Source organism: Lates calcarifer, linkage group LG12 (assembly GCF_001640805.2).
Source record: "Lates calcarifer isolate ASB-BC8 linkage group LG12, TLL_Latcal_v3, whole genome shotgun sequence".
Lineage (NCBI taxonomy): Eukaryota > Metazoa > Chordata > Actinopteri > Centropomidae > Lates > Lates calcarifer.
The window spans coordinates 7778227-7805671 of record NC_066844.1 but is presented as its reverse complement, the minus strand read 5'-3'; the positions used below and the strand labels follow the sequence as shown (position 1 = coordinate 7805671).

At 39.9% G+C, this 27445-nt stretch overlaps 2 protein-coding genes across 2 annotated transcripts; one reads left to right on the top strand and one right to left on the bottom strand.

Annotated features, from left to right (window-relative positions):
* Positions 1-328: 328 nt before the first annotated feature.
* Positions 329-11394, top strand: mov10a (Mov10 RISC complex RNA helicase a). Its single transcript, XM_018661797.2, has 22 exons — positions 329-965; positions 1059-1164; positions 1309-1493; positions 2853-3094; positions 3197-3443; positions 3797-3937; positions 4030-4192; positions 4515-4666; positions 4758-4928; positions 5421-5568; positions 6925-7086; positions 7624-7727; positions 7833-7930; positions 8394-8492; positions 8652-8760; positions 8862-8979; positions 9958-10149; positions 10252-10323; positions 10416-10541; positions 10653-10741; positions 11033-11151; positions 11360-11394. The coding sequence occupies exons 1-22, from the start codon at positions 844-846 to the stop codon at positions 11392-11394; spliced, it is 3000 nt and encodes a 999-aa protein (XP_018517313.1). The 5' UTR covers positions 329-843.
* Positions 11395-11971: 577 nt separating this feature from the next.
* On the bottom strand, positions 11972-27209 carry rhoca (ras homolog family member Ca). The gene is made up of 5 exons (XM_018661799.2): positions 27047-27209; positions 19470-19627; positions 17308-17428; positions 16749-16879; positions 11972-15058 (listed from the first exon to the last, which is right to left on the bottom strand). Exons 2-5 carry the CDS (start codon positions 19623-19625, stop codon positions 14885-14887), a joined length of 582 nt encoding a protein of 193 aa, XP_018517315.1. The 5' UTR covers positions 19626-19627; positions 27047-27209; the 3' UTR covers positions 11972-14884.
* Positions 27210-27445: the final 236 nt, after the last annotated feature.

The following is a 27445-nucleotide window of genomic DNA, read 5'->3' as shown; positions in this document are numbered from 1 at the left end:
ATAAATAAATAAATAAATAAAAATAATAATAATAATAACCTGAAGGTCAGTTTGAGCTAAGCAATCACAAAAAAAACGAACAAAAAATGAAACAGAAAAATCAACAGGTTGATCAATTATGAAAATAACAATGACCTATGTATTTAAAAAAAAAAAAAAGATTTATTTATTTTGTATTATTATTTATATCGGCAGTTGCTTGTTTTGTGCAGCTTGGTGTATTTAAACGTTTTTACTTAACGGCGGTATTGGCCTATTTTACAGTGACTGGCTCTGTACCTGCTCTGTTGTTGATTATGTAATAACTCCAACCCAGGGAGTGTCAACAACAGCACGTCTGAGGAAACCCGTGTATTTGTCATATATGACAAGTAGAGAAATGTAACCTGTGGCCCATTGTAAGGTAGATAAAGAAAGAAGACTTCGCTCTAACGTTGTTCGTTTCGGTTCGGTGTTTTATTCAGTTACTGAGGTGTTTTCGCTTTTCTTTCGAAAAACACTCATAGAGACGCTCCCTGGCTGGGACCGTTGGAGAACGTTCATCAGCTAGAGTTTTGCGCAAAACGGTGCCAAATAAGAGATCTACAAATCATTTTCCGTATGTTTTAACCTAAAAATGAATGAGAAATCGATGCCCGGGTTTAAGTTTAACTCCTACACACTGTAACTATGCGTAAAACTCGCGCAAAAATGTGAGTGTGCACTGTTGGAGCGCGCGCACACATACACTAAACAGCCATATTAATACTTAAGGAAATTGAGACTAATAGTTGGTCAGCAGATGAACTTCCTCCTTTCAGTAAGGCGATAGTCAGCAACAACAGCGGCCTGTAACACGTCAACATGCCGTCGCTTATTGATTCGCTTGAATCCGGACTGGACTTCATTGAATTTCTGGGAGACAGGATATCCAACAACAGCAAAAAGGAACTTCGAGACATCTACAACTATGAATTTAAGGGCAGGTAGGCAACAATCTACCAGTGTCTGTGCATGCATTTGTGAGACAGGCTCTGTGTGTAACACCCTTTCCCCTCTGTCTTATATTTTGTTCACAGAGAAGGAATAAAAGACCCCAACTTCTCCACTGTTATCTTTGCTCTTCTGAAATTCAACAAAGTCCACATGAGACAGGGGAGAATCTACATAAATGGCAGACCTCAGGTAAGTTACTATTGGTTGTCTGTTGGCAGAGAGTTTACGCTGTGAGGAGATAAGACTGGACGTGTTTTTGTGTTTTTCTGCAGCTGCATGAAAAAAACTGAAATAAAATGAGGAAGTATCATATTATTTTAATCTCTGCTGTAGGTTCGAGTGTACTGCGACCAGTGGAGAAGGCCCAGGGCCCCGCAGCCACACAGTCCCAGCTCTGGCCCTCAGAAAACAGTAGGGACACCCGGGCCCTCCTCTGTCCCCTCGACCCCTGTGACCCCTGTGCTGACCCCCAAGAAAAAGCTGGCCACAGAAATCCTCCACAAGTTAAAGACGAACAGGTAAGTACAAATGAGTATGAGCCAGCTGCAACAATTAATTGATAAGTAGAATCGATTGACAGATAATTAACCTGCAACCATTTTAATTATCATATGAGCTAAGTTTCAGGCTAACCTCCTCAAACCTACCACCCGAGTCTCTTTCTCACCAGCTTCACGTCACTTATTAACAAAATGGACAAGATAAGAAGGATCCTGATCACACAGCCTGGACTGCTGTGTGAAGATGATAACCAATAACTATATATAAATACAATCACTGATATAAATATGTTGCTGCTTCATGCTTAACCAAGTTAAGTAGGTTTTGACCGACAACCCAAAAGTCTGGTTAGTTCAGTTAAGGTGAATGTTTGCAGGAAACAGTGGGTGTTGAGCCAGACTGCACCGAAGCAGCAGCTGTAAACTCAGAGGTGTTGCTTGCACCTTCTGCCAGATGGCAGAGGGGTGAACAGTCTATGGGAGAGGTGGGAGTGGATCTTTCATCATGCTGGTAGCTTTTAAATATGCAGAGTTCATGATTAGTCAGCACTGTTACAAGAAAGGTTCATTAAAAGTTGCCACACATCACAGTTTCCTAAAGCCCAGTGTGATGCCCATTAAGGCCTGGTTTGTCTGACCAACAGTCCAAAACCCAAAAATAAGCAAGTTACTCTCTTATAAAACAAGAAAGACAGCTAATTTCTGAATACTAGCAGTTACAAACAGCAAATGCATGGCATCATGTTAATCAAAACAGTTGCTGATTAATTCTCTGTCGATCAACTAATCAATATTAATCGACTAAGTGTTACAGCTCCAGTGTTGATAATAGATGAATGGATGGAAGTTTATGATGAGAATTCTCTGTGGAGGGGAATAAAACCCTGATGAGGCTTTCTGCAGCTGAGTTGGTACAAAGTCATCTGGGATAATTCTTTCCCCTAATTGTCCTCATTGCAAAGTGTTTTCCAAAAGAAATCATTAATATAATCAGTTCTCTTACGTCCTAAAGCAAGGAAGAATAATGCAGATCACCCAGTAACAAATATAAATTGATTAAAACCCTTGAGGCAAAGTAGTTTGCAAATTAAATTCTTACCCTAACAGCATATTCCCACCACAAGAAATCACTTCATTGTTTTTTTTAGATTATTTCTATAGCAGATTTGCCTAATTTCACAGGCGACAGTCTAGAGAGAAAAAGGGTAAGAAAGGAAGTGGAAGCGATGACATACATAGATCCCTGTTCAGACTCAACCTAGGAAAGTTACAGGTACATGGTATGTACATCAACCACCAGGATGCACTGACTTTGCGATATTTTTATACCATGTTGGCCCACAGCACAGCCTGATCGTGCCTCTCTCTATCTCACAGGAAAAAGCTGACAGCTGACAAGGGGGGCATCGAGATCACCTCAGACCCCGTGGCGAGTGGTGGAAAGGTTCAGTTCACCGTGGATCGTCTGAGAGAGTTGTTCATTGTCAGGTTTCACATTTTAAACAAGGGCCCAGACTGCATCCACTTCACCTACTACACTGCCCTGCACAGGATACGCTGTTTCACCCTTGAGGATGAGAGGAGAGTGAACAGAGCCTGTCCACTGTTCCTCTGTCCTGGTGAGACAACTTCTCTGTTATTTCATCGATGAAAAAAAAACATACTGAAGAGGTAATTAATACTTACAGCTCCTCCCATGGCTTCTTTCTGTCTTTCTCCAGGAGAAAGCTATGAAGTTGTGGTCCGGTACGTGCTGAATCATTATGGATATTTCCCCGCCACAATGTACTTTGAGTTCTGCCCAGATCTTTCCGGATCTGTTCCCTTCTGCATTGTGAGGGAGATGGAAGCTGCTGCCAGGACCCCACTGGCTGTGGAGCTGGGGCCTGTGGCTCCTTACAGACCATTTCAAGCGGTCACATACAAGCCAGTTGCAACTGTGATAGTAGAGGGAGTGCCTCCTGAGAAGTAAGTTATTAAAACTGATTGTAAACCACTATAAATTTCATAAATGAATGTAAATGCACTTTTATAACTAGTCATTAAAAAAACTGATGCTGCTCCCGGAGTTGAGGAAATAATGTGTAGCAGATAAATTCAACAGGCTCACTTACCATCTCCAAATGAAATTATCCTCAACAGCAGGAAATTCACTATTACTGATGTCAGTACAAACATTTGATTTTGGAGTTGGTTGAAGCAATTTTCTTCACTTGCTATTGAACTTGATCAAAAGAAAGACCCAGAACAATTAGTGAAATTGTGTTCTGTTCATGCTGATTACAAATCATCATGTGTTTGTGTTTTGTTCTTCTCTGTAGTTCTATTGTTCAGCCTCTAAAGACAACTGTGAAATTGGGAGACTACAAGTACCCTCATTACCTAAAGGAACTGACTAAACAGAGGATGGAGGACTCAGAGTACCTCTCTCCAACTGCCAAGCAGAAACTTGCATCAGTGAAGTGAGAGAATATTTGGACTGATTACCTTTGTCAGGTTAAATATTTTATATTTAAAAAAAAAAACTCATCTTGAACACAATGTCTGTGTCCAGGACCCTCCTCAACTGTCCCTTAAAGATGAAGAACTACTCTCATCGATTTCACCTCCTGCTGCACCTGGAAGAGATACAGATGGAGGTGGACATCAGGAAGTATGACCTCCACAACCAAACCATGACTCAAGACCAAAGCAACAGAAAACTGCTAAAACTTAGAGTAAGGAATTAGAACACATTGCCCTACCTTTCTTTGTAAATAACAGTCATCAAATCTTGTGAGTCAGGTGACACTGTGATCCTTCGGCCTCATGCAAGAATATTTTCATATTCTTGTCCTGAAATTCTCTTCCAAGTCGGACTCTCCAAACTTTTTAAAGCTATTTTTAACTTGTTTGGAATCGCCTGTTTCAGACTGATGAATGATATAATATCTTGATATACAATAACGATTTATTGTATATGTTATAGTTGTCCTTTGAATGCTTGCTGATCTATTGTAAGCTCAGTGAAAGAAGACAAACATTGCTATTCTCCAACAGGTACCTGGTGTTGCTGAGAATCGGCCATCTGTACTTCGAGGAGACTGCCTAAGGGTGTCCAAATCTGAGGACACGGTCGAGCCAATCACTGTGTACACTGGTTATGTTCACAGAGTAGAGCTGGATAGTGTGAAGCTGGGCTTCTCAAAGAGGTAAGAACTGGACTAAGGATACTTGTCACCTTGAAACCCAGTAAAAAGGCCCTAACCAACATGTTCTTCTCACCTTCTGTCCTTCTTTCAGGTTGTTGCAAATATTTATCAGCAATATGAAGTTTGATGTGGAGTTTACTATCAACCGGTTCCCCTTGAAGCTGCAGCATCGGGCGGTGGACTTGGCAACAAAACATCAGCTCGAAGAGGTGCTGTTCCCATCTGGTGCAGCAGTGACTAACCTCTCCATGCCTAAACTCAGGTGTGGTGCCTTTACAAATATAGAACATGCATACACAACACCAAATACACAAACCTAACCACCAGTGTACTTCATGTACTTGTAGTACTTAAACTGTCTGGTTTTAGTGATAAGACAGTATAAACTCCAGATGATGAGTGTGTGTGCTCTGCAGCCTTCGCCTCAGTACTCCCTGGGCACTCATCCACCGTATCATACTAAGAGGAGGGGATACTGTTCTTTGGTTTAATGCCATAAAACCCGCCTCAAGTGGATGTGGTAAAATATGGGGGATTATGTTGGCTGAGGTCTTGCATGCAAAGCCTTGTTTTACCAGATGAAGTTCACTGTTGTCTGCATAGACTTGATTGTAAGAAACTTGTGTCCCCTTATCTGTTGCTCAGCTACAGAGGCACAAGTTAGTCAGTTTACAAGCTTCTGCCTCACACTTGAACTTTTAAATATTTCACCAGTGTGCAAGGTTTAAAAATCCATTCTCACTTTACTCTACAGGATGTTTAACCGTCAGTTGGAAAACAACCCAGAACAACATGCTGCCGTCCAGCGCATTGTAGCTGGATCATCTAAACCAGCTCCCCACCTTGTGTTTGGGCCTCCAGGAACTGGAAAGACAATCACCCTGGTTGAAGCTATGAGTCAGGTATTAAGTAGGGTATCTGAAGGTGCTACAAAGCTTTGAATTCACTTCCCCTAAAATTAAAAAGTCAGTTTAAAAAGTTAATTTCATTAACAGACATCTTAAATATTTTTTTCGCGCCTCCTGCTTTAAGCAAAAAAGCCAAATGTTATCTGGTTTTAGCTTCTTCAGTGTGATGATTCGCTGCTTTCCATGGTAGTACATCACAGTAAATTGAATATTTTTAGGTTTGGACTGTTCCTCAGATAAGACATTTGATGACATCACCTTGGGATACTAAGATGGCCATTTTTTACAGTTTTCCACTGTAGCCTAGCCACTATAGCCCAAGCGAGTAACCAAGAGAACAATCTTATCAATCCATGATGAAAATAATTGCTGGTTGCGGCTTAATATGGATGAAGTGTTTCTGAGTTAGAGACTGGTTATCTCTCATGAGAGATTCCCATGTTTTGTCTGTGCTTTTAGTGATGTATTGAAGTAGGTAAGCCATGGTGGAAAAAAGGCAATGTCAGGTATTTTTACCTGCCAATCAGTAATCACAATCAGAAATCTGTCTGATTTCTGATAGTTGCTGTGTTGTTTGTTTTGGTCTCCACAGAGACACCACTGTTTGTCATATCTGATATAGGGTATTTTTTTGGATAGCTTTTCTCTGTCCGATTAAATGGTCTAAGGGCAGCAGGTGTCGTAATGGTGTACAGATTGTTAGGCTCCTTCAGGAAAATATGTGATTAGCTATAATTTGACTTAACATAATCCCAGGAGAGTCTCTAATTTATGACTAAGCGTGTTTTTTTTTTCAAACTTATTGTTTAGTCATACATATTTAATATTACAGGGAAATACTTAGGATTTCCAGGTGCTTTAAATTACTTAATTTGTTTTTGATTGCATTGTAACTGTCTGATTGTGAACATGAAGTATAAACTCATACTTATTTGGGGAATGTGCATGGGGGAGCTGTTCAACAATAAAAGAGGAGGACATTTATTTTTTTAAAAAAAAGGACATTTATTTTTCCATAAAGCCAAGGCTAAATTTAGTAAATGTATTCTGTAAGATAAGTCAATTATTAGGGGCTTAATATTTACTTCCATAAAACTGGATGTGCAGACTGATAAAATGCTTAAACAGTAAATAATTGGCTGCAATGGACCTGTAAGATTAACTCATAATGTTTAAAATAGACTGAGTGGTTATTCCAGCTCAGTTCATGATTGGTCTGAGCAATTTCAATAATGCTCTAATGTGTTTTTAATATGATTGCTTCCACAAAATTGCTACTTAAAATAACAGCACTATTGCTCATATGTCAATGAATATAAGTAATGAATTTCACTTTGCTCGCACTGGCAGGTCAGCAGGGCAGATCCATCAGCCCACATCCTCGCCTGTGCACCTTCGAACAGTGCATGTGACTTACTCTGTGAGAGACTGATGGTAAACATGGATCCTTATCAGGTTTATCGTGTGTACGCCAGCAGCCGAGACCCAAGGAGCGTCCCGACGAACCTACTGGTGAGCATCAGCTGCCTGCTGTTTATAGTCTGTCCATTGGCTACGAACCAACTAAGGTGCAATTATCAGTATACTTGTGGCCACAAATAACTGTATCTTATTAACAACATCTTAATCCTTGTATGTGTGTATGGATAACCCTTAACGTTTTAGAGTTTTGGAGAAAAATTCAGAATTGAAAGCAAAGATATTTATGCATCATGGGAAGTCAAGCAAGTACTCCCGCATCTTAACCAGATTCCTCAGTGATTCCACAGTGATCATAATCAGAGAGTTTACCAGGTTGACCTGAACAATTATGTTTGTCTGTTGATCCAGATGTTGGTTTCTTGTGCATACAGCCAAAGGCCTTGTTGTAAAACTGTTTCCTGTTGTGTGGATAAACATGTGGATAAACACGTATCCTACATTCAAATACTTGGATGATGAATGGATAGAAAATTTGTCAAATTTGTTTTTACAAACTTGAAGTTGACCTTGAATGTAGATCAAGTTTGTTTTTTTTTTGCATGTTGTCATATCTTTTGGCTCTTCCAGAAATATTGTAACTGGGATCAGACACAAGATGGCTTTGTATTCCCAGAGAAAGGAATTCTGATGAAATACACAATCATAGTAACAACTATGGTCACAGCTGGCAGGTAAGAACCCATTGCCGTTGATTAAAAGATGCTTTGGCATCATCATGAGTTAAGTTACTTTCACACTACTATTGTAAAATTTCTGCTATGTCTTTCTGTTTTTAGACTTGTGTCTGGAGGAATCCCAGTTGGTCATTTTACTCATGTGTTTGTGGATGAAGGAGGCCAAGCAGTGGAGCCAGAGTGTGTCATTGCTATTGCAGGTAAACTCGGAATAAGACTTTATTTTCAGTGAAACCTTGATGAAACAATCTTCAGAGTCTCACATCCCATTACCTTTTCTGACATGTTTAATACAGAGGCATATTGTAAAGATGCATACAAACTAATTGATCTGTCAAACATGATTAATAAGATAATTGCTCAGATATTTTAAGGTCTAATTTTAATAAAGTCTGAAGGATGATCTATCTTTGCATAATCTTGTCAAATAATATTAGCTTAAAGGTGCGTAAGTTTTTGTTATCGCTACATAGTCAACATTAGCATTAACGGGTGCTTACTTCAGCCATTGTTGTGTTTACAAGATCACTGCCTGCCTAGCAACAGATTTGTAAGATATACCACCGGTGTCTTATGTGTAAAGGTCAAATTTTCAATAAAAATTGTGAATGAAAAATATATATCTTGTTACTCATTGAGCAACGTGATCACTCTGTGTCACAGGTCTGCTCAATCCAGAGAAGGGTCAATTGGTGCTGGCAGGAGATCCCAAGCAGTTGGGACCAATTATTCAATCTCCTTTTGCAATGCAGCATGGACTTGGTGAGATGAGGGGGATTATATAACTTTGTCTTTGCAATTTATGACAATAGTTAATGTGTATGATGTAATGCTTTAATGATAAATTTGTAAGCTCTCGCTGCTTCTGTTTTATTTTTGTCTGTCTCAATTTAATCATGTTATTGTTCAAATGATCTTCAGGGCTTTCACTACTAGAGAGGCTGATGCGACATAACACTTTATATCAGAAGAGTACAGACTCTGGACACTTTGACACACGATTTGTCACCAAACTGCTACGAAACTACAGGTGCGTCTTTCAGTTTTTATTCTTGTTAGAGTTGCTTGTTAAGACCAATGCACTTTTGATTATAGCTCTTCAGCTTTTATTGTTTTCCCCTTCTTACTCAGGTCTCATCCTGCCATTTTGAAAGTCCCCAACGAGCTGTTCTATGAGAATGAGCTGCAGGTGTTTGCTGACCAGTGGGACCGCGAGGCTTACTGCAACTGGGAATACCTCCCCAAAAAGGTTTGGCTGCAAGGGCAATACGTTTTTTAGCAATCACATCAGTGGGGCTCCAATTAAGGTATAGAAACATCTAAAAGACAAAGAATTGTCATAGCAAAGGGTCTGAATATTTATTATATTGATATTTCAGTTTTTCATTTTGAATTAATTTGCAAACATTTCTAAAATTCTGTTTTGGCCCTGTTATTATAGGGTACTAGTGTAGATTAGTATAAGGTTACAACTTAACAAAATGTAAAAAAGAAGTGAGGGGGTCTGAATACTTTCCAAATGCACTGTATATCATCCTGATAAACAGCAAAGAATTCTGAAAAGTAAATATGACAGTGGTTCCACATAAAATGTCTGTACATATTTATGACTAACTACAGTTTCCTCATGTATCTCTTAAAGGGAAACTCCACACCAATTTTACATCTCAAAGCCAGTTTACTCGTACTAAATATGCCGTTGAATTGTATTGCTGGACAAATAGGATCCACGGTTTGACCAGGGACTAAAAGTCAGGATATCTCTGCCTCTGCTGCAATGATTTTCTCATCATCTCCTCATTTTTTGTCTCTGTCTCTCGAAAGTCAAACAACTTCATGGAAGTGTAATACTAAATTGCATGAGTGTCTCTCTAATTATAATTAGTGTCACAAGGAATCAACACTCATTATCTAAATGGACTGAAGACAGTAACCAGCTTTAGACTGGCTCAGGGAACAAGACAAAAATCATTACGACAAATGAGAACTCATTAGGGAAAAAAAATTAATTTGAAAACAAAAAGTGCAAAAATCAAACGATAGGAAAAATCTAAATTCTCATCAGAATAAAAGGGGGAAGCCCTGGGAGGGCTATTTAAAGAGGAGTGCTTCTTTTAGGACAACAGTAGAGCCTGACACAAAAGTCATAAGTGAAAATGGCAAATGGCACGTAAACCACAAAAATAACATGGACAACTGACAACTGCTCACTCTCACATCACTACAGGGTTTCCCAGTGATCTTCCATGGGGTGATGGGGAAAGACGAGAGAGAGGCGAACAGTCCATCTTTCTTCAATGTGTCTGAGATTGAAGTTCTGATTGACTACCTCAACAAGCTGATGGAAACACAAGGAAAGAAGGGTCTCCCAAAACTCTCTGCAAAAGACATCGGCATAATCGCCCCCTACAGGAAACAAGTGAGCCTGCATAGCGTTCCTTTGTATTTTAAAGATGTGGAGGGAAAGTTTAAAAGAAAGAGTTTAAACTAGTCACTGGTAACATGGTTACTTTTCTAACAGGTTGAGAAAATCCAAAAAGCCCTGAAGTCTGTCTCTGCGCTGAGTCGATTTAGTGATCTCAAAGAGCTCAAGGTTAGTGATGCTGTTGTGAATACGATACACTGTATCAGTTAATTGTATTGAAACTAAACTGGCCAAAAACAATTTCTTCTGTCCTGAATCAGGTGGGGTCTGTGGAGGAGTTTCAGGGACAAGAGAGGAGGATCATCCTGATTTCTGCTGTGCGCAGCAGCATCAACTACGTCAAGATGGACAAAGACTTCAACATTGGATTCTTGTCAAATGAAAAGGTCTGTCACATTCCTACCTTACCATATGAAGTGATATTTAATATGATAATCATCAAAGTAGTTATTAAATTCTTCCTGTTTTATTTATTCATTTATTTTTAATGTATGCAGAGGTTCAATGTAGCCGTGACAAGAGCCAGGTCTCTGTTGATTGTTGTGGGAAACCCTGTGATCCTCAACAAGGACCCCATCTGGGAGAAGTGAGTCAAAGCTGGCAACGGGAGATGTTTTATCGATGTTACGAGACAGAAAACTGTCAGAAAATACAACAAGAGTATTCTTTCAGCCTGCCGACACTGAGTTAAGAGCCTTGTATCGGAATGTGATGTTATTTATCTAACTGAAAGTGTATTCTTGACCTCAGAAATAGTAGCACTTGACTAAACAATTTCACCACAAGGTCTGTTAAGTAGCTGGCTTTCAATTGTATCACAGTTTAGTTTGAGGACTTCTCAACCATGTTTACTTAATTTGTGGTTTTTCATTTCCAGGTTCATCAGTTACTGTGTGACAGAGAAAGGATACACAGGATTTGACTTAAAAGATGCAGAGGGCGAAGATGACATTGTCTCAAGACTGGCAACCCTGAAAATCACTGTGGATTCTGAGGGTTCGTATGTCTATAACCTTAGTGAAACTGGCACAAATGATGTTCCTGTGCTTGCCTGGATCATACCTAGCTAAAGCTGAAATAATAATGAGTTGCATTTGCATGTGAACAAAACATTTATTCAGTCTAATATCACTTACACAAAACAGTCATGAAATTTTCTGCTTGCAAGAAACTAAGATTTAGGGTCTTTCTCTATTTGTCTCAGGTCCTGTAGCAGAGGAGAGTGCCAGCAGCACGTGACCAGGATGGAAAATGAGCATTAACATTCTATAGACAAACAACACAAAACTATTTGCAGTGACATCCTCAAAAGATAAGAAGTACTTCATTTTCCCTCTGTTTGAGTTTTAACTTTGGCATCCATTATTTAATATATTTAATATACCCTTTTTATGAAGTTCTCTAAGAGCAATAAATACTGCTCTGTTTTGATGACAATGCCAAAATTTACCTGTTTTTGATTTTACTTTCACTTTCACTTTAGATAAAGCTGCAGTTTACAGCAAACTTGAGCATTGCTGCACACATTCATTTTCAGGTTAGAAATAAAGAGCACACTCTCTCAGGAATTTATCACCTTTTGTCTTAACTGCTGTTTGCACTGAACAAGTGAGTCTCTTTTTAATATGTTTTCCTTTCTGATAGCAGTTGAAGACTGAAAAAAATAAAGTTTCATTTAACAACCATATTGTACTGCACACTGTCATGACTAACTTTCCCTTTGATTAATCATAACCTCTAACGGCATCGTACACAGGAAACTCTATCTGACGTCTTATGTTTTCTCCAAGAATTGACCAAGGATGGCGAGTCGGCCTTGTCTCAAAAATAGTTTATTAACAATGTTCATGTTCACTTCAGATCAAACATTCACTACAACACTTTTCTGTTTACAAAGCATTATTACAATGAACTTTTATATAAATCTGGATCCTTTATAATTTCAAATACTTCCAGAGAAAGAAAGAAAAAGTTACACAACACTGAGCAGAAGCTGTTCCCAAAGACATGTGCCGCTTGTGTATGTGTGTGTGTGCACTGTAAAGACCCACGGTTTCTCATGCATGCATCAACATCGTAAGAACAACTTTTGATATAGCGCAACGTTATCTGCATACACATTAACAGCAGTATAATACATGCTATTTGTGATATGTTCAACACTAGACCCTCTGCTGCTCTACTGGAATGCTTTCATCATTACGCTGTGCTTCGAGCTGTGAAAGTTATTCAACTATCTCTGCCGACCTCTAATTCCCAAGAATTCCTTGGCTTTAAGCTTGTTGAGACCCATGAACATCATGTCACAACTATGAAGCGCATAACTCAAGACTTTTGCTTTCATTGATAAAAATCTTTAGTTGTAAGGATCTGAATCTGAATTACTCTTGACTTATTAGTGTGCTATTTGTCCACAATAATGCAAAAAGTCCAGGGTTAAAACATAGCATCCACCCTATAAAGATTTGAGGTAAAAACATTAATATGGTGCTTGTGTGTGATTGTAATCAATGCCCCCTCTCTCCCCCTCCTCCTTCTCAAAAAAAAAAAAGGAAATCAAATGGCATTACATCATAATAGATACAAACCTTGCCAGCTGGTAGGTTTGGTGCCTATCCTGGCATTATAAGGAGGTTTCATGCAACATCAAAGATACTGTTTTGCCACACACATTTTTCAACATCCACCCTTTTCTTTGCTGACAGCAACATGCAACCAAGGGACATGTACAGTACGTGGATGAGCAATAGAGGTGAAGAAAAGGAATGCAGTGAAGAGTCTGTGCCTGAGGACAGTTGCTGGGCCTTTTTGAGCATTGTATATCAAGCTGTAATATATATTTAGGTCAAGTTCATGATCAAGTATTCTGAGAGGAAACTGGAGTGAAAGTTGGGACCAGTGGACAGTCTCTGACATGTCTCCAAAGTAAAATACAGCGTGAACCCTTGATCTTCTGCATCTTTTTAACATACAACATAAAATATCAAATGCTTCTTTTGCCAGGGAACAAAGCTCAAGACCTACACTGATCAAGATAAAAGACAGACCAATGAGCCTAATTTCCATCTTGCCACAGTTGAATTCTGAAAATCAACTCTGAAACGTCAAAGAGCATCTCTATGGCTTCAGACAGATGTTTTCCCCATGATGTTGATGAAATATGTGATGATACTAGTTTTGTAATTTTCCCATGATGAATTCTTCATGAAACTGCATGACGTAAATTGGCATAATCAAGCTTATCTGCCAAGATAATGAAGATGAGACTGCATTTGTAGATAAAATCTTACTATTTGGGAGGGCACACATTTTAGCAAACTGAACACCTCTTGCTGTTTTTCAAGCCATGCAAAGATCTGAGCTTTGTGAAACATGCCAGAAAGGTCACTTCTGACCTCATCAGTCAGTATCAGGTTGGCATAGTGCAGCTGGTCTATCTGGTCTGGGAGAGGACAACCAAAGGCACACCAGAACAGAGAAGGCACCAGGGAAAAACAAACTCCTCACGCACAGCTCAGCTCCTTCGAAAACATGTAAAGAATGTCGTCTGACTAGAAAGCTCCACACGCAACAGGCTAACAGCTTTAACAAGACATCATTACCATGACTGGGCTAACCTGTCCAACACAGAGATTCCTCCGGCAGGCGTGACCGGCTCATTTGCGTTGTAGCAGAAGAAGAGCTGAACTCAGTCACTCGCAATAAACAAACAAAGGAGGATTCACCAGGCCTTGGCCCACATGTGATTTCTGTTTCAGATGTGTCATCTCCCTGTTGGTCCTAACAGCTATTGTGCATAGTTGAGTCATATTGGCTTGCGTCTCAATTGGTCAGTTCTCATCCCTCCATCTAGGTCCACTGCACAGATTAGTGACAGTTATGAGGGATGCATGTGAATAATCAAATCTTATTCTCATACAGAATAGGAGGCTTACTACTTTGCTGAGCATTATCACATTACAAGAGATGACTACCTTCTCTATCCTCAATGTGAGTGGACTGGAAATGGAGAATGTTTGAGGGTACGCTGACAAAAATGACACAGGCAACCATTTGTTGTGCTTCATGAGTTGTCAGCAGCACTGAAAGCCTTAGTTATGGCTTTGCTCAGGTTTCACAATGACAACACTGTGTAAAATGAGCTACAGTACAATGGAGAGGCCCTCAGCTGAAATGTTAGCTAGCTGACAAACATGAGAAGTAGATGGAGGTGAACAAACTTAAAAACAAAACAAAAAAAGGCACTAGCTTTAAGATATCATCTTTCATTTTCTATCACAACTACTAACAGGACTGATACTAACAGGACAGTCTGGACTGTTTGGACAAGACCGTATTCATGAAGACTTTATACAAGCTAAAAAGGATGTTGCTCGCCCGAGCTTGTGAAGAACAATATTGCATACAAATATGTGCATCTATCACTGCCTCATTACATTACAAATATAAAGAAAAAACAAGTAGGAAAACGTTCTATGTGTAAAGAGTGATTTTGGAAACAAAAAAAATCAAATCAACAAGGAACTTTAAACACCAATTTCTAACCACGGCTGTAATATAGACAAAGTCCATTTCCTGTATTAAATGTGTTTGCATTCGATTCATCTGCCCACCCATTATCGTGAAATGCGAGATACAGTACAGAGTTGCCGTTTGGTAAAAGGTCAGTCCTTTTCACGTAGGTTGTTTTTCTCCTGTTGGTCAGTTGATTTTACACTGTTTGAACTGCTCACAGCAGAGTGCAGCCGCTTCTCTTCTTGCGCTTGCGAACCTGCAGCGCTGCTCTAGTGGCCATCTCAAACACCTCCCGCACGCCATCCTTAGTCTTGGCAGAGCACTCCAAGTAGCCAAAAGCACTGATCCTGCCGGCCATATCTCTGCCTTCGTCCACCTTCACTGGCTCCTGCAGGGTTAGATCAGAGATTGTTAGGGTCTGTGTGAAAATGAATAGTAATAAATAAGCTGACTTTGATGTACCTGTGTTTTTATGCCTATCTACATCAACTTGAGATGACAACCTTATCAAACAGATGAAAACTTGAGCAGACGACTTAATGAGCCCCACCAGCAACTGTCACACTGCGGTGAGGTTTGTCTTGTCTTGGGATTTTGGTCTTGTCATTTCCTGTTTTATTTTGAAGGATTTACTCTCCTCTCATTTCAGAGCACTTGCCCTTCCTCATGTGTCACCTGTGTGTCCTGATTACTCATTGTCTCCACCTGTTTCCCATTACCTCTGCGTGTTTAAATAGTCTGTGTCTCCTTTGTCTTGTGCCAGAGTGTCTTTGTCCGTTCACCCGACTTACCTCCAGCCTTGTTTTTTGTTAAATCCTTTCATAGCCTTTTGTGTGCCTCCTCTGTGAGTGATTTTTGATTTGTTCTAACTTTATTAGCCACCGTTCATTTGTTTTTTCCTCCTTTTTGAGAGTGACTTTTTGTTTTTGTTTTCTTATCCGCCCTAGGAAAATTTTATAGCCTCTGTTTCTTTGTCACTCAGGTGAGAGAACTTTGGTTGTTAATAAAGTCTGTTTTATTTACGTCATCTCTGCGTCTGAGTCCTGCCTTTAGTCCCGGCCTGACAGCAACATCACAGCTAAACATGTTGAGCCAACAATGTCTGTGTGACCATGTGAATCTAAAACACTTGAACTGATGACTTAGTGCAACTCTTTGTCAAACATTTCCTGATTTCTACAGAAAAGAAAAAAGCTGACAGCGGCGTCTGAAAGAGCTGGAGAGCTTTGTCAACATGTTCCCATTATCAGCTGGACCTGGAGACAGACAGAGAATGGCCCACCATGGCTCAATGTGCCATTCTCTGACACTGTAAACGACTATGTTGCTGTCACTGTACTATGACTGACAGGCCAATAACAGCCTTTTAAGCCTGCGTCAGAAAGATAACTCTCAATGGCAGGCGCAAAAATGTCTCTTTTAAAATGGAGACTGTAAGGTCCTCATCTTTTTTTTATTTTATTTTAAAATACATTTTAGTAAAATGCATAATGCAACATTATCTGGCAATGCACTGAATTAGTAGATCATATATGTACAAGCACACGTTCCTGTTGATAGTAATGTGAACAGGGCAGGCTCTACTGTTGTTCAGTTTTTACTGTTAATATATAGTAAAAAGCATTTTCTAATCGTGGTTATATTATTTAAACTTCCCTTCCTGGGGCTTGTTTCAGTAGATTTGCAACATGAAATCAGTTTAGACACGTTTCATTAATTAAAACAAACTCACTAATCAAAACAATGACAGACTTGCCACATTTATTAATTTTTTTTCTCTAATTTGTGGGCAACAGATATTTGTGAAACATGACACTGCCACTATTCGCAATCTGCATGGTGTCTGCAAATGACTTTAATGATTTAATAATTTTATTGTCTCACCAGCACCCAAGGCAACACACCTCTACCTCTTGTGTTTTGTTAACACAGTGCTGTTTCTGGTCTGAACACCTACCGAAGTAATATTTAAAGGTCATGAATATAATTGAACCTCATGAAATGTATCAACCCCACACATTTTCTCAGGCCTTAAAAAGGCACTTGTTCAGTTCATTGACCTTTGGGGGCTTTCGTACCTGTTTCATCTTGGCCAGCTCTCTCCGTGTGTGCTCGTCATTCCTCAGGTCCTTCTTGTTCCCCACCAGGATGATGGGAACATTGGGACAGAAGTGCTTCACCTCGGGTGTCCACTTCTCAGGGATATTTTCTGTCCCGGGAGAGACAAGAAGTAAGCTGAAATGCTCAAGAGAGAGGGCTACTATAAAAAGGGACAGGCGGAGCGGAGTCACTGCGCAGAACACTTCTCATGATGGATTGCTCTGCAGACTGCTTGAGGCAAAGATGTTTTTAGCTGCTCTAATCCTACTTCCCATCAAGTCCATTAAGGCATTTAACAAACAGCTTGCTTAGCTGATATGAAAAGCCTTGATTCTGTGAAGAATGCTACAGTAACAAAATATCACCTTTATATGGAGTCATGGTTTTTTACTTTGTAACTATTACAGGCTGTCAAGTTGCAGTGCTGCTGCCATCTTAGCTGCCAGTACATTATCATTATAAAACTTAGATGTTTAAATAAAGGTTATTCAAATGAAACATTTTAAAATAGGATACTGTATGTCAGCAGTTCCTTACCTAAACTGTCAGGGCTGTCAATGGAGAAACACATGAGGATGACATCTGTGTCCGGGTAGGAGAGAGGCCTCAGCCTGTCATAGTCCTCTTGGCCTGCGGTATCCCACAGCGCCAACTCCACCTGGGACAAATCAAAAGAAAAACTTGGTAAATTGGATAAATACAAATAAAACACAAAATATAAATACACTGAACATGAAGCTGGTTTAATCTTGGTTTTCTCCTCTTACTCCTCATTATCTCCATGATTCATTCATTTGTGTCATTTTGTTGACGGTTTCATAATAGGACCCTGTCTTAAGGGGTAAAATTAAAAATTAGCTGTCTGCCCAGAGTTGATGTAAGGTTGCTTACTGTTCCGGATGAATACAAAAAACATTTAACCAGTCACAACATCATTAGTGATGAAGTTTCTTTTCTTATCCACTGAGAGCCGTGACTATTTGGAAGATCACATATGAACCTTGAGGCAGTAACTTTTGCTGAAGGCCAATACTTTACACACCAGGAAGTACATGATGTTTAGATCACTTACAGTAACCCTGGGACATTTCTATCCTCTGGCCATACACACCTTGCATTTAGATCATAACTTATGATTTGAATGTTTCATTGAAGCTGCTTTCCTTGTATGTGAGAAATTCAGTGTACAGATATTTGCTTCTTATCGTCGTAGCTCTGACCTAATCAGAGCCTCGTAAGACTGTTAATGTTGTCAGTGCGGTGGAAATGAAATCGGGGACTGGCCTCATCCCATCATACAGCTGATTAATTCAATTAGGGAAAGCCAGAGATTAGAGAGCATCAAACAGGATACCTCCTGTCCCTGTACGGGCATTAGCAGCCAGTCTTCACTCGACTCCGCTCCCGGAGCTGACTCACTGTGCCAGTTTGGGGCGGAGGATAACTTTTGCAAAGTTTTTTAAATACTGGAACTACTGCATGACAACAGATTCTGGTATGTCCACAGAGAAAGAGAGAGCGCAAGCATCAGTCAACGGTCCCAAAATAGAAGTTTGCAGAGGCAGAGGGTGGGAGGTGGCTGCACACTGTTGAGACTGCATGAGCAACCAGAGCAGTTATGTTCCCACTGGACTTCTTGTAAAGCTGCAGACTTTGGGGAGGAAAAGAAAGAGGGAAAAAACACCTATTTTTAGAATCTGCCCAAATTACTGAAGGTGTGTGAAAGAGAATGTTTTTATACCCTCAAGGGGGGTAAAAACTCCATTTTATTGGCTGAGATCATGAAACAAATCTAGCTGGTTGCATAATGGTCTGATACTTATGGGACGACCATCCTCTGGAGAGTCAGAGGGGGGATAACTATAGAAGCTCTTATCCCCCTCCAGACTGATGTCCATCTTGAAACCCTAAGTCTATATTTCCTGTCCAGAACACAACCGTTAACCCCTCCTTGGCTCCCTCTACATCTAAGGGCGACCAGGACAGGAAATGAGAGACGTTTACTGGGGCAGGAGGAGGAGGAGGAGGAGATGGAGGAGGGTCCTGAGGGAAGAAGGGGGATTGCCAGGAGACATCCCTGTTCCCTGTCTGAACAGGAAGCTGGGAAGTAGAGTCATTTCCTGTTTTGCCCGGTGGTGATCCTGCAGCGGTGGTCAAGCTCAAGAGAACAAAACCCTTTGACACAACAAGCCATCTGCGGCTCAGTCTCAACCCCCGCCATGACTTAGATTCAAGAGTTCAAACAGACTCAGGAGTAGGATGTTAATGTAGTTGGTTTGATAACTCTGGCTTTGTCCAAGATCACTCCCTATTCATTATGTAACACACTTTATTAACCCTCTACCATTTTATCTACTTTTCTAAATTCTGAGTGTAACATTTCTGCACTATATTGAAATTGTAATTTCATAATGTTACAGTGAAATAGCAGTCTGATCTTGTATCTTTCCTTGTTGGATACCTCTACACTGAAATACAAGAACAATACTGTTTCTGTATTCATGTATCTTCTATGTTGATCTTATATATCTTCTCATCAACTAGTGAGGAAGCTGATTTTTTATTTTTGCTTGCAACAGCATGCCATCAAAAGGCCCTGCCAGGGACTGGCAGTCAGGGTGAAATTTGGAGTAGAAAGCTCGACAGGGGTAGCAACAGTACCTGATGACAATGAACTGATCACTTCTGAACATACAAACCTGCTTTCCATCAACCTCGATATCAGCGATGTAGTTCTCAAACACTGTTGGGACGTAGACTTCAGGAAACTGGTCTTTACTGAAAACAATAAGAAGACATGTTTTTCCGCAAGCTCCATCCCCAACAATCACCAGCTTCTTCCGAATGGCTGCCATCTCTGTGGGGAAACAAAAAGAGTGTCTTTTCAAGAATTTATCACAAAGAGATATAAAAAAAAACTAAACAGAAAGGACTGTTAAGTGCCAAAATTATCAGCAGCAGTACCACGGAAGGAAAAAGAATTTTTTGTGCGTTAAGAGAGATTTCATCTGTCGTGCTGAAAAATGGGCCAACCAACACAGTCACACTTTGTCATCTGTTTGTGTGTTCTACACTACAGATAATTAAATTATTTGTAGACATCGCAGGAACACGAGACGAATCAAGAACGCAATGTCATACAAAAACTTTTTCTGCTCATGCTGCGTGGCTCCAAAGCGACCACTCTGACATCTCTGACTGTCAGTGCTGCATCGCACTACACCTAAGGGAGTGTGTTCTGTGATCTGCACGTTGTCACAGATAACTGAAGTCACAGACCTTGAATCCCCAGTGCCAAGTCTAGACTACAAAGCTACAGGAAGAACAGAGGAGGAGGAGGATGATAGTGAAGTGAGGGAGAGGAGAAAGAGAAGAGGGGCATTGAGACAAGTTGGGACATGAAGGAATGTACTATCAGGCTCCTTCTCCGCCCTATTTGTTTCCCTCTGCAACGCGTGTGGAAATGTGTCCAGAAAATCAGAGCAGCTGGTGAAGTACTTAGTGGTGCAGGCAAAACACAACTCTGCTTTTGATCTCTGCATATGATTCTTCAGATCTCTTCAGGAATACGTTATTAGTAGCATAATATCATAATTATCTCAAACTTAATTTGCATTAACAGAACAGGAGCTAAAGCTGCCAGTCCATATGTTGTGTGAAGGTGAAATTGCTTACATGGGAGTTGCAAGAGAGTTGCAAACATATTGTAGAGAAATGGAATGGAAGCATTTCTCACCAAAACAAAATCATGTCAGACACGTACGGGTGCAATGAAGCTTTGCTGGTTTCTGTCTGCAATAACCTCAGGGTAGAGGACTAGTTTAGCTGGAGCAGGCTGAGTGGAGATGAGTTAGCAGTACTGCTGATGGATGAGCTGGAGCCCTGCTGCCTGGGAGCAGCTGTGCATATAGTCATTTGGCTCCTCACCTCATCCACTTTCTGCCAGACAGTCTTGACAGCAATCCTCTTCACTAGGGCACCCACTTAACAGGGGAAATTCATCTTTTAGAGCTACGGGCAAAACACTGAGTTGAGTCTGCCCCAATGCCCATTTTTAATCTCTGCTTGGATGCATAGCAACACCAGTCCTTTCAGTGAGTAGCATCAAACTGCTAAATATCATCAAGTGTAAGGTCTGAAGTTATTAGTCAAACTATTAGTGGTTTAGTACCATAACAGATCAGCGGATTAGTGTGACCAATTTCATCTTTCTTCCATTCAGGGCTGGGGGATATGTGCAAAACTGTTATCTCAATCGCCTGACATTTTCAAGCTAATATCTGTTGAAATCTTAACAAATAATTAAACCAATAAGCTTGATCAGCATGCTGTTTATATTGTAATAAAAAGCTGAGTTCACATACACAAAGGAGATGAAAAGAACACCATAGATTCTGTGGACTTTATTTAAAAAAATAGACATTTTGGGAAATATATTTATTACCTTTCTTGCCACAAGTTAGATGAGAAGATCACTCTCTCTCATATCTGTGTGGTGAAGATGAAGCTACTGACAGCATCCAATTAGCTTAGCTTAGCATAAAGACTGGAGAAAGGCTAAACAGCTAACGAATAAGTGAGAAAAAGTCCCAAAGTGATGTCTTCATATATCATTTTGTCCAACCAAGAGAATTATGGCATTTCTTCTAGAAAAAAATGACTCAAAGCAATTACTCAATTATCAACATTTTCTGTCAATCAACTAAAAGGTTAATTTATTAACTGCTGCCACCATACATACATAGACATATGCTAAATGGGTAAAGAAACCCTGGGAAGAGTAAAAAGAAAAATAAGTGTGCAAGAGAGGAAATTATTACCCAGCCATATTTCCATGGGTATTAAGACTTGGCATAACCAGTAACCATACTGGAAATTTTGGGTGTGTTTGCTTGTTTAACAGTTTTATTAACATTGTGGTTACTCTCTCCTTCTTGTAGAAATTGTGGTCATGGTTTAATTATATTTTCTGCCTTTTGCCCAAAGGCTCATACCTTCTGGTGCCACGAGCTGTGTTACAGACTGCAGAGGTTTTGCCAAGAGGTGCCAAAGACGTGAGTTTGAATTTAGGGCACTGCAGCAAATACTGGTAGTGCTCTCACTCCTTTTATTTCTACACATTTAAAATGCACTGAAAGACAAGTGGGGAAATTGACTGAATATTGTGTAAATGACAAAATTGATCTTCCACTTCAGCTGCAATTGCAAGTGCTTTCACTGATATGAGATTATATTCAACAAAAGAACAGAATATTTAATGAGAACAAAGACTGCTTCCACTATATTCCTTCAAATGGATTGGTAGTAGAATGAATGTTGACTCCAAAGTAACTGCACAGTATCTTGTGCTTTCCAGAGATTGCCAACTGGACCAGAGATGGGTTCAAAGCCAAACAAGTGGGAGACAGCAGCACTGCGGCCTCAGAGGCTCACCCTGAGAAACAAAACAATCCACTTCCTGTTCTGTGAAGCTTGGGAGGAGCTTTTGGCTCCCATTCTGTTTGGACAGGCCTCAGCAGAGCTGGGACACAGAGAGGGCTGCCAGAGGCACAACACATGCAAGCACGCATGCATGCTTACTCACACATACATGCACTTGTACATAGTCACTCTCTTCACACAACACAGTCGTAGCTCGTCCTTGGTGTCAGTGATATTGGGAGCCGATGAGGTAACATCTTGACACACGAAATTACATGTGAAAATGCCCCATATAGTCACAAACTGTGCCCAATACTCCAGCTACCCATGACTGATACCCTCAATTTAGGCGCTAATGGATTCTAATGACAGCAACAAATGAGAAGGAAGTTAAGGCGGCTGCCAGCACTAAACAATTTTACAAATGTTGTCATCCTGATTAGACCTGTTCATCATGATTCAACTGGCAAAAACTGCCAACTCATCCTCTCCATATTCATATCAAACTAATCTCACTCTGATTCAGTCAAAACATGTGAATGGGAACCAATTATCTGCAACCAAACAGTTATCACGTGGCTCACCTTTGACCCGCATGCTATTCAATGAAAGCAAAGGTGTCACTGAGAGATTAAGCGAACTCATGAAAACCGTAACAAAAGCAGAAATGGTTAGACATCATTCTGTCGGCTCTATAAAAACATCACTCAGTCCAGGGTGCGGACATTTTTATTTTACCTATCACTGTGGCACTGCACAACACAACTGAGATTTAGCCGGTGGTGCAGAGAGATATGCTGGAACATATTCATAAAGCCTTCAATCATGCTGAGGTTGACGGAAGACCAAGTGTAACTATGAGACAGCAGGAACACTGTGTTATACACAGGTTAACACATACAAAATAACACCAACTACTACTGGACTGAATGAGCTTTAGTTAACTGGTCCCTTAGCCAAAGTTGTATTTATGGTGACAAAAGCCAAAATTATATCTTTTGTAATAACAACAATAACAAATATACAACATGGTACAGTGTTAACAGCCTTTTTCTATTTGTGAGCTATTCCGCTTTTTTCCCTCACTTCTAGTTTGGGTTTCAACCTTTTTGGCTCATGACCCTTTGAGAACTTGTCTAAGGTGTTTAGACCTGTGTGAAAAAACACAGCTCCTTGATTCATTTGAATAGGGCCAGTTGTAATAAATGTAGTTTGCTGTTGTGGGAAACAAGTAGAACCAGGCTTAACTTTTGTTGCAATGCAGTTGTCAGTTGATACACATTATCTATATACAGTATACTATGAGAGTTTTTTGTTAGTCCTGTTTAATATCATCAAAAATGTAAGACTTATGGCTTTACTTATAAATATACTTGTGATCCAGCAAATGGTAACAGCCATTTTTCACTATTTTGGGGTGTTTTATTCACTAAAAAATGAATGAAAAAGTAATACAGATTAATTCACAATGAAAATAATGGTTAGTTGCAGACCAGAAGTTAATAGATATGGTACATGAGATACACTAGAAAACGTGATCTAAACACAGCGTGAGGAGCCATTAAAATGCATAGTAAAGCAAAGCACCATTACCTCTACAACTATTTGAGCAATGCCCCGGGTTAATGAACACACAACCTCTCTCATTCTCTAAGGAGGTTTCCTGAGGCTTAGGGGCCAACAGGAGTTATGCAACAAGCTGAGCAGAGTTAGCACAGGGCATAGCGTGACCCTGACCAATAAGGTAGAGCTGGCCTTTCAATCCTCATATGAGTTTGATATCAACAACAATGCAGAGCATACATCAAACATCCAGTCCAATAAAAGGCCTGCTGTTTCTGACATGATGATGATGGTGATGACTTTTTGTTTTGAGGTTCTGTAAACAGGCAAACATATTACAGGAAATGAATCCAAGTAGGATTGTTTTGCTCGTCTAACAGGCTTCCCAGGACTGCACCTCTTTCTTTGATATACTACACTATACTCAGGGTCATAGATGAGCAGATATCAGTATTGAAAAGTTATTCCCTGGGTTTTTTGTGTCACTACTATACACAGGAGTTGTCAAGAAGCTCAGTCAAGCTCTGGTTGTAGATAAAGGCTTCATAACTAACAGAGCAATAAAAGCAAGTCTGGATTTTGACTTTTTGTCAGTTTGACAGGTAAACATTCACCCAGAGATTACAAGTCTAGCCAGCATCTCTGTGGAACAACACAGAACTTATTTTAACTAGAGAGTAAAAATGACTTTTAATATCCTTCTGAGATATTTTTTTTCCCCCAGAAAATGCCTTCCAGCATCTTTGGCACCTCAACCATGACTAATTTCTAATGGGAAATTAGTGTTTTTTCCATCTCTTTTTCTCCAGATACACAAGCTAGAAAGCCGAAGGCATGCAAGAATTTGCCTCACCTCTGCTGGTCTGTCTGAGAATATGGGCCAAAGTTCAGAAACCGGCAGAGGCTAAGACTGAGACAGAGCAGACAGCCTGCGACACCGGCTGTCTACACCACCTTAACCTGAGTGTAAAAACATCTTATCTGACTAAATCTGACAGGAGTCAACAAACAACAGACAGAATTGAACAGTTGGTGGCTGCCCAGAAAACTAATCTTACAAGGAAGCTTCAGGCTGTTTAACATCAAGCATTTATGGATACAATGTAGAGATTCCTGAGTATGTTAAGATGTGGGCTGAGTGCTGGGCTCTCTTACACAACAGCAGGAATATACAGAGCAGATTGGGTCAGCATCTCACTTTCTTTGGGCGTATGTTACAAACACAGCAGCTCCTTAGTATCACTGAGTCATGACTTTACTGGAACACCCATGGAAATGATCAAATGTCCCAACAGAGAGCCAGCCCATGAAATAAAACCAGGTATGGGCTTTCTAGTAATGCCTCTTGAGGGCAATGACTTACTTATCCACGCAAAGAAAGAGAGTTCTAGTTTGTTAGATTCTAAACTGAATACAAGGTAACTTTAAAGGGATTTCTTAGTGTACAAAATGATATTTCTATGTTAAAGGAATAATTAATATAATAACAATAATAACATTTTGGGAAATACACTTAGTTGTTTCCTTGCCAAGAGTTAAATGAGAAGATCTCATGTCTGTATGATAAATATGAAGCTACCGCCAGCAGCCATTTAGCTTAGCTTAGCATTTAGAAGCCCCTGCTGACTTCCTGGTAACCTCACAATAACAACTAGACTCCAGGAAATCACTGTTCCCCAGACAAGAAATAGTCCAGCACATAATCCCTATCGATGTTCTCATCTACCTCCCAGGAAGAAAGTGAATAAGCGCATTTGACAAAACTATTCCTTTAAAATCGGGTGGTTACAGCGTCCTTCATGCCATGGCCGGACCTGTCACGACGAGAGTCTCACAACTACATATTGTGTAATCACAGTATTGGCCTTGAACTTAGAAATACACTAAGGGGAAGACACTCACAGATACTCCTGCTCTTAAAGCTCAGTGAGAGCAAGCAGGGCAAGACGAGAGACTTGAGTCAGCCGGTGGCAGCCAGAGCGTGATGACCAAACTCAAAGAAAGAGGCAGAGGATACACTGCATGGCTCTGAGAGAGCCGACACCTCATGACTCACTTTTGTAAAAGAACTCAGGTCATAAGCAGACAGAAAGGGCTGACTGGCTGGCTTAGAGAACTCCTAGCAGATTTACTGATCCTGGACACTTCTGTTCCTCCAGGAGAGAGCACAGGGTCTATAACTAATGATTATTTCATTACTGATTAATCTTCCATTTATTTTCTCAATTAACTGATTAATCATTTGGTCTGCGTTGTCAGAAAACTGTGAAAAATGACCACTGCCATTCCCCAGGGCACAAGGTGTCGTGTTCAAAAATTTTCACAGTTGTGAGGCTGGAAGCAGAAGAGTTTTCTAACATTAATTTGAATATCTTTACATTTCAGAGTTGATTAAAGAAAATAATCTGAAGACACCACCCTCATCTCTGGGAAACTCTGATGAGCATTTTTCCCTTTGTTTTGACATTTTACAGTCCAAATGATCAACTCAAAAATTATCAATAGATTAATCGATAATGAAATGAGCTGCAACCCTCCCATATACAGCAGCATGCTAATGAGATGTATGTTGTTGTTTCAGCACTTATAGTTTTGCTGTCAGCAAATGTATCAATAATATATTTTGCCTGAATGACACATGTATTTTGATTTTCCAATAAATCTGAACATAGTGGGAGGGTGATCATAATATATCATAGTTTTATGAGAATCTTTAGTGATGAATTAGACCTCCCCAATTAAATCACTTTAATTAGTCCTGAATTGAAACGTCTTTCTTTGAAATAATTAAGCAAACTTCAGCCTAAATAACTCTCTCCTCTGTTCTCAAATTTCATCCTCCACATGTTTTTGTTGTGTTTGAAAACCATTGTTAACAGAGCAAACAACACCCAGTAAGAAATGGGAGTCTTAATAATGAGAAAATTAAGCGTTCCCAGGAATAGAAATGGCTCATTAAGAGATTTGCCATGCGGAGTTGCTTATTGAGGTCGCAGCAGTTGGACAGACTGTACATACCAACAGGATCTGATCTGCTGCTGCTGCTTTGACTTTGAAACTACCAACAATGAAGCTATCAACAGTTGTACTGAAACACACCTTGTCAACTACAAACCACACTGGATATACTTCATTACAATCACCGTCTGAGATCAAACTATCAAAGCAGGAAAAAAGGCGAATGTTAGTACGAGAACAAGCCACCACCTTGTTCTCTCACCCAAGTAAGTAAGCTATAATTAATGTCAAATAAGAATATTCAGTCAAACTGCAGGCTCTGTTTCATAATTACCTGTCGCCAGCCAGATGAGAGATTTTTATATATATATATATTATATATATATATATATATATATTAATCCCCGCTTGGTCTTGCTTCTTGATCGTGACACACACACATACACACACACTCACTTCTTGCTGCAGTATTCGCTAATTTTACAGAGGGTGCTGGAAACCGGGGCAGGCGAGCAAGATCCTCCCACCGACACCAGCGACAACCTGAGCCAGGCTTACAGGCTGGTACTTCTGTTTAAGACTTTCAAAATAAAAGAGGATAGGCGTGCCCTAAAAGGATAAGTCTGGTGTTATTCCATATTTATCTTATTGTTTCTTATTGTTTGTCTTGCTGTCTTACTTAAAGCAAACTTTATTCAAAGAGGAATAAACAGTGTATTTCCCAGGAACTAGT